This window comes from Tachyglossus aculeatus, chromosome 21, assembly GCF_015852505.1.
Source record: "Tachyglossus aculeatus isolate mTacAcu1 chromosome 21, mTacAcu1.pri, whole genome shotgun sequence".
Lineage (NCBI taxonomy): Eukaryota > Metazoa > Chordata > Mammalia > Monotremata > Tachyglossidae > Tachyglossus > Tachyglossus aculeatus.
In genome coordinates, this window is record NC_052086.1 from 2,645,444 (window position 1) to 2,661,170 (window position 15,727).

The 15,727-nt window shown below is 53.7% G+C and overlaps 1 protein-coding gene across 2 annotated transcripts in view; it reads right to left on the reverse strand.

The window, feature by feature from the left end:
* THOC5 (THO complex 5) overlaps positions 1–15,727 on the reverse strand; it is a 33,236-nt gene that overhangs the window by 2,045 nt on the left and 15,464 nt on the right. For both annotated transcript variants that reach the window (XM_038763654.1, XM_038763653.1), the window contains 10 exons: positions 13,230–13,307; positions 13,011–13,051; positions 12,789–12,888; positions 9,400–9,508; positions 8,418–8,519; positions 7,857–7,953; positions 5,795–5,909; positions 4,819–4,922; positions 2,104–2,191; positions 1,068–1,183 (listed from right to left, as the gene is read on the reverse strand). In XM_038763654.1, the coding sequence (XP_038619582.1) occupies positions 1,068–1,183; positions 2,104–2,191; positions 4,819–4,922; positions 5,795–5,909; positions 7,857–7,953; positions 8,418–8,519; positions 9,400–9,508; positions 12,789–12,888; positions 13,011–13,051; positions 13,230–13,307 (950 nt within the window). The remainder of the gene's footprint in view (positions 1–1,067; positions 1,184–2,103; positions 2,192–4,818; positions 4,923–5,794; positions 5,910–7,856; positions 7,954–8,417; positions 8,520–9,399; positions 9,509–12,788; positions 12,889–13,010; positions 13,052–13,229; positions 13,308–15,727) is intronic.

Here is a 15,727-nt window from a genome sequence, read left to right on the forward strand (position 1 = left end):
GTCCCTACCCAACAACGGGCTCACGGTTTAGAAGGGGGAGACAGACAACAAAACACTTATTTTCTCCTGCTTCGGGAGCCGCCACTGACTCTCACTTTGGCTTTGGAGGCGATGCAGTGCATGGTTTCTTGGGTCATGAACACATAGAAGCATCGTGGCCTAGTGGAGAGAGCACTGGCCTGGGAATCAGAAGGACCTGGGTTCTAATCCTCCCCCACCTTACCTCCTTCCCCTCCCCACAGCACCTGTATATATGTACACACGTTTGTACATATTTATTACTCCATTTTACTTGTACATATTTATTCATTTTATATTGTTAATGTTTTGTTTTGTTGTGTGTCTCCCCCTTCTAGACTGTGAGCCCGCTGTTGGGTAGGGACTGTCTCTATGTGTTGCCAACTTGTACTTCCCAAGTGCTTAGTCCAGTGCTCTGCACACAGTAAGCGCTCAATAAATATGATTGAATGAATGAATGAATGAATAATCCCAGCTCTGTCACGTCTGCTAGGTGTCCTTGGGCAAGTCACATCACTTCTCTGGGCCTCAGCTCCCTCATCTGGAAAATGGGGATTAAGCCTGGGAGCCCCAGGTGGGACAGGGGACTGTGTCCAACCTGATTTGCTTGTATCTACCCCAGAGCTTAGTCCAGTGCCTGGCCCATGGTAAGCATTTAACAAATACCACAATCATTACTATTTTATAGGGGCTGGGTTCTTATCCCGGCTCTGTCATTACGACTGCTGAGTGACCTCGGGCAAGCCCCAACTTCTCTGAGCCTCAGTTTCCCCATCTGTAAAATGGGGGCTACCCGTTCATTCTCCTCCCTCTTAGACCGTGAGCCCCGAGTGGGACAGGGACCGTGTCCGGCCTGCTTATCTTCTAACTAGCCCAGGCTTACTGCCGTGCCGGGCACAGAGGAAAGCGTCCAACGGAGAGCACGACGGTGATGACCATTTGTTCCTCCTACCCGTCTCCGCTGAGTTCAGATCGAACGGCTTCTAAGGCAACCCCGCGGAGGGCTTTCTGGGAGCCCACCCCTCCCCTGGCTCCCGCTCCCGCTTTACCCGGATGTTGTCGTCGTTGCTGTTGGTCTTCTCCCCTTTCCAGTTGAGGCACAGGCTGAAGATGGGGGGCACGGAGGAGTAACCCGGGTTGAGCACGACGGCCGCCTGGAGCTTAGCTGGGGAGGTGGGCGACGGGTCATGACAGCTTTTAGACTGTGAGCCCACTGTTGGGTGGGGACCGTCTCTATATGTTGCCAATTTGTACTTCCCAAGCGCTTAGTGCAGTGCTCTGCACACAGTAAGCGCTCAATAAATACGACTGATGATGATGATTATTCATTTATTTTACTTGTACCTATCTATTCCATTTATTTTATTTTGTTAGTATATTTGGTTTTGTTCTCTGTCTCCCCCTTTTAGGCTGTGAGCCCACTGTTGGGTAGGGACTGTCTCTATATGTTGCCAATTTGGACTTCCCACGCGCTTAGTACAGTACTCTGCACACAGTAAGCACTCAATAAATACGACTGATGATGATGATGATGATTACTCTATTTATTTTACTTGTACATATCTATTCCATTTATTTTGTTAGTATGTTTGGTTTTGTTCTCTGTCTCCCCCTTTTACGCTGTGAGCCCACTGTTGGGTAGGGACTGTCTCTATATGTTGCCAACTTGTACTTCCCAAGCGCTTAGTACAGTGCTCTGCACACAGTAAGCGCTCAATAAATACGATCGATGATGATGATGATCACCTGGCAGAGCGGCCTCCCGCCCAGCTGAGCCCGCCCTGGCCGCCCGCCTCCCGGAGCCCGCGGGACTCCTGGAGCCGGGCCTGGGACCGGTGCCTGCCGAGGGCTTGGAAGACGAGACCCTCGGTGACTATGGCTCCGTCGGCACTGGGGGATGAGGGGGCGGCTGTGGGGTGGGTTTCCGCCCGCCAGAAGGGAGCACTTTGGCTGAACCGAGGAAAGCAAAGCAAGCCCGGCCCCTCGCAGTGCCCAGATCCCTGCCAGGAATGCCCGGTTCCCACCCCGTCACCCGCCTCGGGCCCTGTGGCAGGGAGGTGGGCGGGTGCCGGAGAGACCCCTCACCTGTCCCCCTTTCGATGAGAGCCAGGTAGTAGAGGTGGGTGTCCTCGGCCAGGCCGGCCTCCACGATATCCTTGGTGTAAAGCAGTTCCTGCCCAAAGCGAACCGGGGAGAGGGATGAGCCCAACTGGGGGGCCCGGGGACCCCCCTGCCCAGCACCCCCAAAGCAGAGGAGCAGGAGGGGATGGGGGGTCAGGGGAGAGGGAGAGTGACAGGCTGCGGGCAGACTCAGGATCACCAAGGGCCTGCTCAGCTCCCAGGGCGTACGGCGTAAATCCCATCCGTTACCCGCCAAAGTGATTTCTTCCTCCTATTTGTGAGTGATTTAGGGTGGTTGGGGGGGGGGGTCTGTCTCCCTGGCTAGTTTCTGGGCATCATGAAGCGGTGTAGCCTAGTGGAAAGCATCCAGGGCTGGGAGTCAGGACACCTGGGACCTAATCAGTGTGACTTAGTGGAAAGCACCCGGGCTTGGGAGTCGGAGGTCGTGGGTTCTAATCCCGGCTCCGCCACTTGTCAGGTGTGTGACTTTGGGCAAGTCACTTCACAATGCTTTGCACATAGTAAGCGCTTAACAAATACCATCACTATTATTATTATATATTATCATATTATTATTATTATTATAGGAGGCCATCCCAGACTGCGCCCCCCCTTCTTCTCCCCATCGTCCCCCTCTCCATTCCCCCCGTCTTCATCATCATCATCAATCGTATTTATTGAGCGCTTACTGTGTGCAGAGCACTGGACTAAGCGCTTGGGAAGTACAAGTTGGCAACATGTAGAGACGGTCCCTACCCAACAGTGAGCTCACAGTCTAAAAGGGGGAGACAGAGAACAAAACCAAACATACTAACAAAATAAAATAAATAGAATAGATATGGACAAGTAAAATAAATAAATAAATAGAGTAGCAAATATGTACAAACATATAGACATATATCCAGGTGCTGTGGGGAAGGGAAGGAGGTAAGATGGGGGGGATGGAGAGGGGGACGAGGGGGAGAGGAAGGAAGGGGCTCAGTGTGGGAAGGCCTCCTGGAGGAGGTGAGCTCTCAGTAGGGCCGTCTTACCTCCTTCCCTTCCCCACAGCACCTGTATATATGTATATATGTTTGTACATATTTATTACTCTATTTATTTATTTATTTATTTTACTTGTACATACCTATTCTATTTATTTTATTTTAGTTAATATGTTTTGTTTTGATCTCTGTCTCCCCCTTCTAGACTGTGAGCCCACTGTTGGGTAGGGACCGTCTCTATATGTTGCCAACTTGTACTTCCCAAACGCTTAGTACAGTGCTCTGCACACAATAAGCACTCAATAAATACGATTGATAGATTGATTGCTTAATTATTATTCTCTGTGTCTTAGTTACCTCATCTGTAAAATGGAGATTAAGACTGTGAGCCCCAAATGGGACAACCTAATTACCTTATATCTATCCCAGCACTTAGAACAGTACTTGGCACATAGTAAGCGTTGAACAAATACCATGATCATCACTATTATTATTATTATTATTAATCGTGGCACAGCCACTTCTAGGCAGTGTGATATTGGGCAAGACCCCGAGATTCCCCAAGCCTTAGGTTCCACTCCAGTAAAATGACAAATTACATACCTGCCTCTCCCTCTTAGATTTTGAGCCCCCCATGGGACAGGAACTATGTCTGATCTGAATTTCTTGGACTTACCCCAAGCACTTATCACAGTGCTTGGCTTATGATAAAAAATTATTATTATTATTATTTTTTTAAAAGATAGTATTTGTTAAGTGCTTACTATGTTTCAGGCACTGTACTAAGCACTGAGATGGATACAAGCAAATCGGATTGGGACATAGCCCCTGTGCCACATAGGGCTCACAATCTCAATCCCCATTTGACAGATGAGGGAACTGAGGCCCAGAGAAGTGAAGTGACTTGCCCAAGGTCACACAGCAGGCAAGTAGCAGAACCGGGATTCAAACCCAGGTCCTTTGACTCTTTCCACTAGACCACGCTACTTCCCTCCTGCTTCTGCCTCTACTGGACTCTCTCAATAACAATAATGATGATAACTGAGGTATTTGTTAAAGGCTTACTATGTATCGAGCACTTTACTGAGCACTGGGGTGGATTCAAGAGAATCAAAACCCATACGGGGCTCACATTCTAAGTGGGGGAGAGTTGAATCCCCATTCTGCACATGAGGGAACTGAGGCACAGAGAAGTGAAGAGTTTAGACTGTAAGCCCACTGTTGGGTAGGGACTGTCTCTATATGTCGCCAACTTGTACTTCCCAAGCGCTTAGTACAGTGTTCTGCACACAGTAAGCGCTCAATAAATACGATTGATTGATTGATTAAGTGACTTGCCCACAGTCACCCAGCAGGCAATCGGCAGAGCCGGGATTAGAACCCAGGCCCTCTGACTGGGCTCTTTCCACTCGGCCACGCTGTTTCCCAAGCAGCCAGTACAGTGTCCCGCAACCAGTAATAATAATAGTAATAATAATAATAATGGCATTTGTTGAGTGCTTACTATGTGCCAAGCACTATTAGGAGCCCGGTACTCGTGACTGATTAGCTCCCAACGTGCAGGACACTGTACCGAGCTCGGAGATACGGCGCCTGGATTGGGATTCGGAAGGGGCCTCCGACGGGCTCACGAACTCTAAGGGAAGAGGGGGTCGCGGGCGTCCCGAGTCCCCCCCGCCTCTGCCCGGCCACCTACCAGGTAGTCCTCGTAAGGGATCGCCGTCCACTTCACCAGTCGCGACACGATCTTGGCCGGGAAGAGGTGCTGGCATTCGCTGACCACCGGGATGATGCCGTGCTCTGAAATCAGACGGGCGACCCGGCGGGGAGGGAGGGGTGTCACGGCCGGCCGGATCCCGGGGAGATCCCATCGGGGCTGCGCTCGGTCAGGCCGGGCCCAGGTGCCCCCGTCCCGCTTGTTCCCTGGGTGACGGCAAGAGAGGCCCACCCCCAAACGCGGAGTTCCCAGGATGTGGGTGGAGAAGGATGGGTGGCACACGAGGGATCCCATCTCGGCTGGGACAGCTGAGCTATCATAATGACGGTATTTGTTAAGCGCTTAATACGTGCCAAGCGCTGGGATGGTTTGGATTGGCTACAATCCCTATCCGACACGGGGCTCACACGGTCTTAATCCCCACCTTCCCCTATCCGACATGGGGTCTTAATCTCCTCTTTCCAGATGAGGTCACTGAGGCACGGAGAAATACAGTGACTTGCCCAGGGTCACGCAGCACACAAGTGGCGGAGCCGGGATTGGAACCCAGGCGCTTCTGGCTGCCAGGCCCAAGCTCTAACCACTAGGCCACACTGAGGCTGAATCAATCAATCAATCAATCAATCGTATTTATTGAGCGCTTACTATGTGCAGAGCACTGTACTAAGCGCTTGGGAAGTACAAATTGGCAACACATAGTGACAGTCCCTACCCAAAAGTGGGCTCACAGTCTAAAAGGGGCTGAAGCAGGGCTGCGCTGGGTAAACTAGCGGTTTTCAGGAGGCCAGAGACGTGTAGAAAAGGAGCAAGTCGGTGCCGGGGACGGCTGGCCCGAAGCTGGCTTTCCCAGTCAGGTCCGCGCCCACGGGCGCATCTCCTCCCCGGCGATGGGCCAGTTGTCGATCAAGGACGGCGGCGGCCCCGGCTCCGACCCCCCGGGGAAGGCCTGGCTCACCGAGTGAGGAGAACTGCTTGTGGAGGGCCAGGCGGGCCTGCAGTCTGGTCTTCAGCAGGCGCACAGTGGTCTCCATGTGGCTGGCGCTCAGGGAGTTGTCGGCAGACACCGTGTGCTGGGGACGACAAGGAGGGAGGCCCGGCCATTCCCTCTCCCTCCCCGGTGGCTACCGTGGGCCACCCCAAGATGGGTCAGAACCAGGCTTTTGGGGAACGGAGGCCAAGGCGGGGCCCGGCAGAAGGGCTCCGGGCCGTCCTGTCCTCAGGAGGTCGGAGCGGAGTCCCGGGGACCGGGGAGACCAAAGTGGAGGGTCTTTTGGATGTCCCCTCATTTACAGGACATGGAGAAGCAGAGTGGCACAGTGGCTAGAGCCTGGGCGTCAGAAGGTTACGGGTTCTAATCCCCACTCTGCCTGTGTGACCCTGGGCAAATCACTTCACTTCTCTGGGCCGCAGTTCCCTCATCTGGAAAATGGGGATTGAGGCTCTGAGCCCCCCGTGGGACAGGGACTGTGTCCAGCCCCATTTGCTTGTATCAACCCCAGGGCTCATAACGGTGCCTGGCACATAGTAAGCGCTTAACAGATAATCATTATTATTATTATATCATCATGGGCATACCTCACCCATGGCAACTGGGTTCAGAGTCCACAGTCCTGTCCACACTACGGGCCTGAGGTGGGCAACGCACAACCCCCTGGAGGGTCCCGAAAGGCCCACCCGGCCACCGTGGGTGGAGATGGGGTCACCTCCGCTCCGGCCTGTGCCTTCCTCCGACAGCCCGGAGAAGCCCCTGTGCGTCCCTCCGACCGAGAGCCGCCCCCGACCGCTGCCAGAGAATCGGAGCACGATTCAAGGGCTTGTGGATGGGACAGAAGTTGCTCTGCCCGTGGGAAAAAGCTGGAAAGGTCTAGAAAGTTCTAGAGCTGGTCTGGCAACTCTTAGTCCCCTTGGGCTGGGAGAAGACAGGGCTTGGACTCCACAGAATGGTGTCTTTGGGAGTAATCTCTCCCAAATGTGTGGTACGTGGATTTTTTTTTAAGTGGTATTTGTTAAGCACTTACTATGTGTAAAACACTGTTCTAAGCACTGGGACAGATAGGTTAAATTGAACACAGTTCCTGTCTCGCATGGGGCTCAGAGTCTAAGTAGGAGGATAGGAAAACTGAGGTACAGAGAAGTTAAGTGACTTGCCCAAGGTCACACACGGCAAGCATTTGGCAGAGTCGGGATTAGATCCACGGGTCCTCTGACTCTTAGGCCTGTGCTCTTTTCACCAGACCATGCTGTCTTTCACGGTTCTGCATCATCATCATCACCATCATCATGAAAACAGAAGAAAGAGCGTGGCTTAGTGGAAAGAGAATGGGCTTGGGAGTCAGAGGTCGTGGGTGCTAATCCTGACTCTGCCACTTGTCAGCTGGGTGACTTTGGGCAAGTCACTTCACTTCTCTGGGCCTCAGTTCCCTTATCTGTAAAATGGGGATTAAGACTGTGAGCCCCCCGTGGGACAACCTGATCACCCTGTAACCTCCCCAGCGCTTAGAACAGTGCTTTGCACATGGTAAGCGCTTAATAAATGCCATCATTATTATTATTATTAAAAACAGCAATGATAATAATTGCGGTACTTGTTAAGCACTTGTATGTGCCAGGCACTGTACTAAGCGCTGGGGTAGATACAACTTAATCGGGCTCACAGTCATAATCCTCATTTTACAGATGAGGCCACTGACTGACCGGTTACAGACAGAGTTGGGATCGTTCCCTTTTCCGTATTTCCCGCTCGCTGCATTATCCTAACTCTTGCCTCGGCTCCGGATGGCTTTCCAATTGCCAGTTCGCTTTGAATCACGTGATGATGAAGCACCGGACTCTCCCAAGTGCTCGGCACAGGGGCCTGTGTCCTGTAGGCAACCGGCCAACGCCGCGGACGGAGGGCCGGCTGAACCGGGGTCTGCTGCGGTACTCTGGGGTCTCCCCGGTGCCCGCCCCAGGTCAGGCTGCTGGGATCCAGGACGGGCCTTGCCCCGGCCAACGGGCCCGACCCCGCACCCCCTTACCTGTGGCTGGTCCTTGGGGAAGTGTAGGCCCCCCAGCTTCTGCACCCACAGATACGGGTGGCCCAGTTCGAGCACATAATCGCTCAACGACAGGATGCTGAGGAGGAAACCGTGCAGAGGACCTGTTCCCTACCTTCGTTTCGGCCGGGCGAGTTCCGGGTCTGAGCCCCGGGAATCCGCCGCTTCCGCCAGGCCCGGACACGGTCCTTTTGGCCCGGAGTGACCACCGGGGACCCCATGACGACCTCCAAAAAGTCAAAGTCTCCCCATCCTCCCAGGAGTTTCCCCATCCCAATCTCATCCGATTTTCTTGTCGGCGTGGCTTGTCTCCACCAACCCCTTTCCTCTCTGCTCTCCACACGATTTCACCCGTCCCCCTCTCCAGCTTCTCCCAGTTTTCCCTCCCTCCCTTCTCCTACAGCCACCTCAACCCCTACACCGAGGCGACCACCACGCTTCTCTGTGCCCCTCGCCCCAGCTTGCCGGGAGTCTGTCCCTCAATGCCCCCATCCCCTCATTCCCTTTCCCGGGCCGGGCCCCGAGCCCGCCCGGCAGACTTACCCCACTTTATCAAACTGGTACTGATTGGCCGGGTTGGGGGTTTTCTTGCCGTGGTCTCCAGGATACAAGCAGCTCAGGAGCGAGTCGGGGGACAACAGGTCGCTGGGAAAGAGAGACGACGGGGAGATGGATCGACCGGGGTTCGTTCCAGGAGCCCTGGAATGACAACTCCATCCCACGGTCCTCCTCCTCCCGGTAGTGTTCTGTTTCAGAACGTGGAAGGCAATAGGGAGGTGGAGGAAAAGGGGAAGAGCTATTATTTCTTTTCTTTGTTGGGGTTTGAGGCGTGGTACCTTGAGTCCCAGCAGGAAAAGGCTTCTCAGGCTGGCGCTGTAAAATGAATAACTATAAATCGGCCCAGGGCGAGAGGACTCTCTCCTACTCCTGTCTTCACGGGTAAGCCTTTTCTAGGCCAGAGCCGTGCCCAAGAGGGCCAAGCGCTTGCTTTCGTGATAATAATAACCATAATAATGATGGCATTTGTTGGGAGCTTACTACGTGCCAAGCACTGGTCTAAGCACTGGGGCAGATATAAGTTAATCAGACTGGACACGGTCCCCGTCCCACATGGGGCTCACAGTTTTAATCCTCGTTTTACAGGTGAGAGAACTGAGGTCCAGAGAAATTAAGTGCCTTGCCCAAGGTGTCACAGCAGATAAGTGGCGGGGCCAGGATTAAAACACAGGTACTTCTGAATCCCAAGCTTGTACTCTATCCACTAGGCCATGCTGCTTTGCTGAGAATAATAATACTGATGATAATAACAGTGCCATCGTTATTACTCTTAGACATCATTCTTTGCATTGAGCTGTTCCCCCGGAGAGGAAACCTGGGCTGGGCGAGTCAACGCCGACTGCAGCTGAACCCGCCGCGGACAGAAGCCCGGGCCTTGGGCACACCTGTACCCAGAGGGTCCTTGAAGGGGCGGCACCCGCCCGCCACATCCCACCCCTCGCCCCCGGACCCGCTACCAGCCTCCTACCCGGCGCTGATGGGGGTGAGCAGCTCCGTGACCGTGGTCACTTTGGCTTTCACGGTCATGATGTTCAGGTTCATGAGGTAATAGAAGGTGAGGTGGAGGATGCTGGCATCTGAAAAAGAGGGCGGGTGGGGGGAGTGTGGGGAGACAGGCGTGAGGAGATGATCAGAAGGCCCGGAGGCACAATCCATCCGGGCACAGAAGGAACCGCGAGAGGCTGCGGGCCCTAGGGGAAGGCCGTGTGAGGGTCAGGGGAGGATGGAGGCCAGGAGACTCCGGTTCTAGTCCCGGCCTGCCGCGCGACCGTGGATAAACGATCAATGGTACTGATTAAGCGTTACCGTGTGCAGAGCAGTGGAAAGTGCTTGGAAGAGTACAATGCAACAGGGTTTGTAGACCCGTTCCCTGCCCACAAGAGAAGCATAACGGATAAAACCCAGGCCTTGGAGCCGGAAGGACCTGGGTTCCCATGCTGGCTCCTCCACTTGTCCACTGTGTGACCTCGGACAAGTCACTTCACATCTCTGGCCCTCGGCTACCTCATCTGTAAAATGCGGATTAAGGCTACGAGCCCCAGTGGGACAGGGATTGTGTCCACCTGATTACCTTGAAACTAGCCCAGCACTTGGAGCAGTGCCCGGTACATAGTAAGCGCTTAACAAGTGCCATTAAAATAAAATGGTGGGGTGAATGTCAAATGCTTCAAGGGTCAGACCCAACTGCTCAGGAAAGGCGAAAGGGAGAGGAAGTAGAAGAAGTGAGGGTTTAGTTGGGAAAGGGCTCTTGGTGGAGATGTGATTTTAATAAGGCTTTGAGAGTGGGGAGAGTGCTGGTCTGTCGGTTGTATATGAAGTGGGAGGGAATTCCAGGCCAGAGGGAAGACGTGGGCGAGGGGTCGACGGTGAGATAGATGAGACGGACATACAGTGAGTAAGTTGGTCAGTACAGTGAGTAAAGCCGACAGTGAGGAGTTTCTTTTTGAAGCAGGCATGGAGGAGCAAGATCTTGAGAAGCGGGGACACAGGCACTGAATGAATTTTGGTTTTTTCCCCAGAAAAATGACCTGGGCAGCAGAGTGAAGTAAGGGCTGGAGTGGAGAGAGACAGGAGGGTCAGCAAGGAGGCTGACGAAGCAGTTAAGGCACGACAGAATTAATGCTCGGATCAGCGCCGTGGCAGTTTGGTTGGTAGGAAAGGGCTGATTTTAGTCATGTGAGGGTGGAACTGACAGGATTCGGTGACAGACTGAATGTGCTGAGAGCTGAGTAGAGTATAATGCCATTTGTTAGGGGCTGGTAATTCAGGGAGGGTGGTGGTGGTGTCCACAGTGATGGGAAAGACAGGGGTTTTGTTTTGTTGTCCGTCTCCCCCCTCTAGACTGTGAGCCCACTGTTGGGTAGGGACCGTCTCTATATGCTGCCGACCTGTACTTCCCAAGCGCTTAAGTACAGTGCTCTGCACACAGTAAACGCTCAATAAATACGACTGAACGAATGAATGGGAGGACAGGCATAGGGCGGGAAGAAGGAGTTTGATTTTGGACATGATTAGTTGGAGGTGTAGACAGGGCATACAAGAGGAAATGAGACTGCAGAGGAGAGAGGTCAGGGTTGGAGATGTAGATTGAGAATCATCCCCACAGAGAGGGGAAGGGAAGCCATGGGAGCGAATGAGTTCTCCAGGGGAGTGTGTGTAAATGGAGAATAGATGAGGACCCAGGACTAGACCCTGGATTAGAGGGTGGAAGGAGGAGGAGTCTGCCCGAGAGGCTGAGGACCGGCCAAACAAACAGGAAGAAGGCGAGGAGAGGACAGGGACAGTACAATCATGGGTAGGTGATCAATCAATCATATTTATTGAGCGCTTACCATGTGCGGAGCACTGTACTAAGCGCTTGGGAAGTACAAATTGGCAACATCTAGAGACAGTCCCTACCCAACAGTGGGCTCACAGTCTAAAAGGGGGAGACAGAGAACAAAACCAAACCTACTAACAAAATAAATTAAATAGGATATGTACAAGTAAAATAGAGTAATAAATATATACAAACATATATACATCTATACAGGTGCTGTGGGGAAGGGAAGGAGGTAAGATGGGGGGGATGGAGAGGGGGACGAGGGGGAGAGGAAGGAAGGGGAGGGGGAGAGGAAGGAAGGAAGGTAATGCTTCCAGGAGCAGGGGGCGGCTCATAGTGTCCAACACGGCTGAGGGGTCAAAGAGGATTACGATGGAGTAAAGGCCGCTGGATTTGGCGAGAGGGTCACTGGTGACTCTAAAGAGGCCTGTTTCCGTGGTGTCAAGGAATCTGTCCCATTACTACAGATCTGCGACCTTTGGGCACCTGCTTCGCCACACCCTCAACCCCGCGGCATCTGTGAATGCATCCGTAAATTATAGATTATTTATTTATATCGAGGGGTGTCTCCCTCTCTAGACCGTAAGCTCGCTGTGGGCAGGGAACGTCTCTACCAACTCTGATGCACCGTACCCTCCCAAGCGCTCAGTACACAGTAAGCGCTCAATAAATACCGCTGCCGCCGACGAGAACGAACCTCTCATCTGGCCGGTGGCTCGGCATGGAAAACCGGGAGCCAGCCAAGCGGCGCTCCCGGGGACGGGCGCTCAGACAGGCCTCGGTACACGGGGGATGCCGGGGGGGAGGAGGTTGGGGTCGGGGAAGCAGCGTGGCTCAGTGGACTTTGGAGTCTGAGGTCATGGGTTCGAATCCTGCCTCTGCCACTTGTCAGCTGTGTGACTTGGGGCAAGTCACTTCACTTCTCTGGGCCTCAGTGACCTCATCTGCAAAATGGGGATGAAGACTGTGAGCCCCCCGTGGGACAACCTGATCACCTTGTATACCCCCAGCGCTCAGAACAGTGCCTTGCACATAGTAAGCGCTTAATAAACGCCATTATTATTATTATTACTCAGTAAATTCCCCGAATGATCCACCTGTCGACTTTTTGCTGAGAAGGGGTCAACCGCTGGGCTCCTGGCACTGACCCCCATTTGCCCTCTGACCTCGCCCTGCGGGCACCACGGCTGGCCCTGCCGTGAGGGGCAGGAAGGGAGTCGGCTGGCTCTCTCTTCCTCCCTCCCTCCTTCTCTCCCCTTCATTCCAGAAGCAGCGTGGCTCAGTGGAAAGAGCCGGGGCTTTGGAGTCAGAGGTCACGGGTTCAAATCCCAGCTCCGCCACTTGCCAGCTGCGTGACACTGGGCAAGACCCTTCCCTTCTCTGGGCCTCAGTTCCCTCGTCGGTAAAATGGGGATTGACTGTGAGCCCTCCATGGGTCACCTTGTATCCTCCCCAGCGCTTAGAACAGTGCTTGGCACATAGTAAGCGCTTAAATACCTAAGTTATTATTATTATCCTTCCCATCTCCCTCTCACCTTTACACTTGAGGTCCAGCATGACGGACAACGGATGGCGCTTCAGCATTTCCTTCCGCTTGTCGTCCAGCTGCACCCCGAGGGTGGGCCGCCGCCGCTTCTGTTCCGGTCAGAAGGGTCTCCGGTTGGCTACCCTCGCGTGGCTCGGGGATCCCGCCCCGGCCCCCCGCCAACTCCGGGGTGCGCGGAAGAGGCGGGCGACGCCGCCGGAGGGTCCCTTACCGTGGTCTGCTCCTCCTCGGCGTCCGAGTCGCTCTCGTCATCTGCAGCCAAACACAGGAGGCCGTTTGAACCCAGGGCTCCTTCCTCCCTCCCGCCCGCGGACGCGGAGGAGGAGGAGGACCAAGGTTTGTGGGGACCTAGAAGGGGGAGAGAGTAAGCGGCGGAGGTTGGGGGTGGGAGGCGGGCGGCTCCAAGGAGGCGGGCGCGGCGGTCCGATACCTTGGGAGTCCTCGGGGGGCTTGTACAGAGCTTTGGCTTCCTCCACGCTGCCCTCGATGGCCACGGACAGCTTCTTGTCTGAGGGGCAGAGGACACCACCCGTCACGGACCGGACACCAGTTCGACAGAGAGAAGGGCCCCGGCAGTTCCTTCCGTGAAGCTCTCTCTCAAGCTCAGCACAGCCGTCTGCACATGCGTGTGGGCACGGACACACACACGCCATCACACACACGGCACCTAGAACTCACCGCTGAAGCAGAGTGGCCTACTATTTATTTTATTTTGTTCGTATGTTTGGTTTTGCTCTCTGTCTCCCCCTTTTAGACTGTGAGCCCGCTGTTGGGTAGGGACTGTCTCTATAATGTTGCCAATTTGTACTTCCCAAGCGCTTAGTACAGTGCTCTGCACATAGTAAGCGCTCAATAAATACGATTGATGATGATGATGATGATGAGAGCACGGACTTGGGAGTCAGAGGTCCCGGATTCTAACCCCGGCACCACCCCGCGATAACAATAATAATAATAATGTTGGTGTTTGTTAAGCGCTTACTATGTGCCAAGCGCCGTTCTAAGCACTGGGGTGGATACAAGGTAATCGGGTTGTCCTACATGGGGCTCACAGTCTTCACCCCCATTTTACGGAGGAGGGAACTGAGGCTCAGAGAAGTGAAGTGACTTGCCCAAAGTCACACAGCTGACAAGTGGCGGTGCCGGGATTTGAACCCACGACCTCTGACTCCAAAGCCCGTGCCTTGACTCCACTGAGCCACGCTGCTTTGCTTCACGTTCCCGCTGGGTGAGCTTGGGCAAGTCACTTCGCTGCTCCGTGCCTCAGTTCCCTCATCTGCAAGATGGGGATTGGCTCCCCGTTCTCCCAGCTCCTGAGACTGGGAGGCCCAGGTGGGGCTGATTATCTTGTATCTACCCCTATAGAGAAGGGGTAGATATGCTGCTATATGCAATGCTGCTATAGAGAAGCAGCACGGCAGAGGTCATGGGTTCAAATCCCGGCTCCACCAACTGTCGGCTGTGTGACTTTGGGCAAGTCACTTCACTTCTCTGGGCCTCAGTTACCTCATCTGTAAAACGGGGATTAAAACCGTGAGCCCCCCGTGGAACGTCCTGATCACCTTGTATCCTCCCCAGCGCTTAGAACAGTGCTTTGCACATAGTAAGCGCTTAACAAATACCATTATTATTATTATTACCCCTATGCTGAGTACAGTGCTTGGCACACAGTGAGTGCTTAAATACCACTAGCATTACTGCCACTGATTAATCAGTGTCTGTTCACTGCCCGCCTCCCCCATAGATTTTAGGCTCTAGGACGGCGGAGTCCGGGCCTCCCGCTTCCCGATTTACCGCCTCCAAAGCATCCACTACAGCACAGTGTGCCTCAGTGGAGAGATCCCGGGCTTGGGAGTCAGAGGTCATGGGTTCTAATCCCAGCTCTGCCACTTGTCAGCTGTGTGACTCTGGGCAAGCCACTTCACTTCTCTGGGCCTCAGTTCCCTCATCTGTAAAATGGGGATGAAGACTGTGAGCCCCACGTGGGACAACCTGATCATCTTGTATCCTCCCCAGCACTCAGAATAGTGCTTTGCACATAGTAAGCGCTCAACAAATGCCATCATCATCATCACAGTGCACCCCGTTGGAGCTCAGTACAGGCCACGGATGGATGGACTAGCCGGCGGGCACTCACCCTTCTCAAAGAAGCGGGAGACGAACGAGTCCCTTTAATATCGACGGTTCCATCTGAAAGCTCCCCTGAGGACTGACCCCCTTCCCATCCCTCAGGAGCCAATCAGTCATTCAGCTGTACTTTTTGGGCGCTTACTACATGCAGGGCACCGTACTAAGCACTGGAAACGCTAGGGTAAGCCACGTGCAAAACTCCCGCCCAAGAAAATCCCTCTCTCAGTGAGCCCCAGACTGCTCTCCCTACAATCCAGCCAACTACGCTTCCCCAGAAATGGTCTCTTGTAAATCCGGATCTGGGGAAGCAGTGTGGCCTAGTGGAAAGACCTTGGATAAGTCACTTCACTTCTCGGGGCCTCCATGTTCCCTTCTGTAAAAAGGGGATGAGGTGCCTGTTTTCCCTACCACTTGGGCCGTGAGGCCCGGGTAAGGGCAGGGATTGTGTCTGATCTGATGATGATAATAATAATAATGATGGCATTTATTAAGCGCTTACTACGTGCAAAGCACTGTTCTAAGCACTGGGAAGGTTACAAGGTGATCGGGTTGTCCCACGGGGGGCTCACAGTCTTAATCCCCATTTTACATACGAAGTCAAAGGCTCTGAGAAGTTAAGTGACTTGCCCAAGGTCACACAGCAGACATGTGGCAGAGACGGGATTCGAACCCATGACCCCTGACTCCCAAGCCCGGGCTCTTTCCACTGAGCCACGCTGCTTCTCTGCTTCTAGAAATTATGGTATTTGTTAAGCGCTTACTATGTGCGAGGCACCGTTCTAAACGCTTGGGTAGATA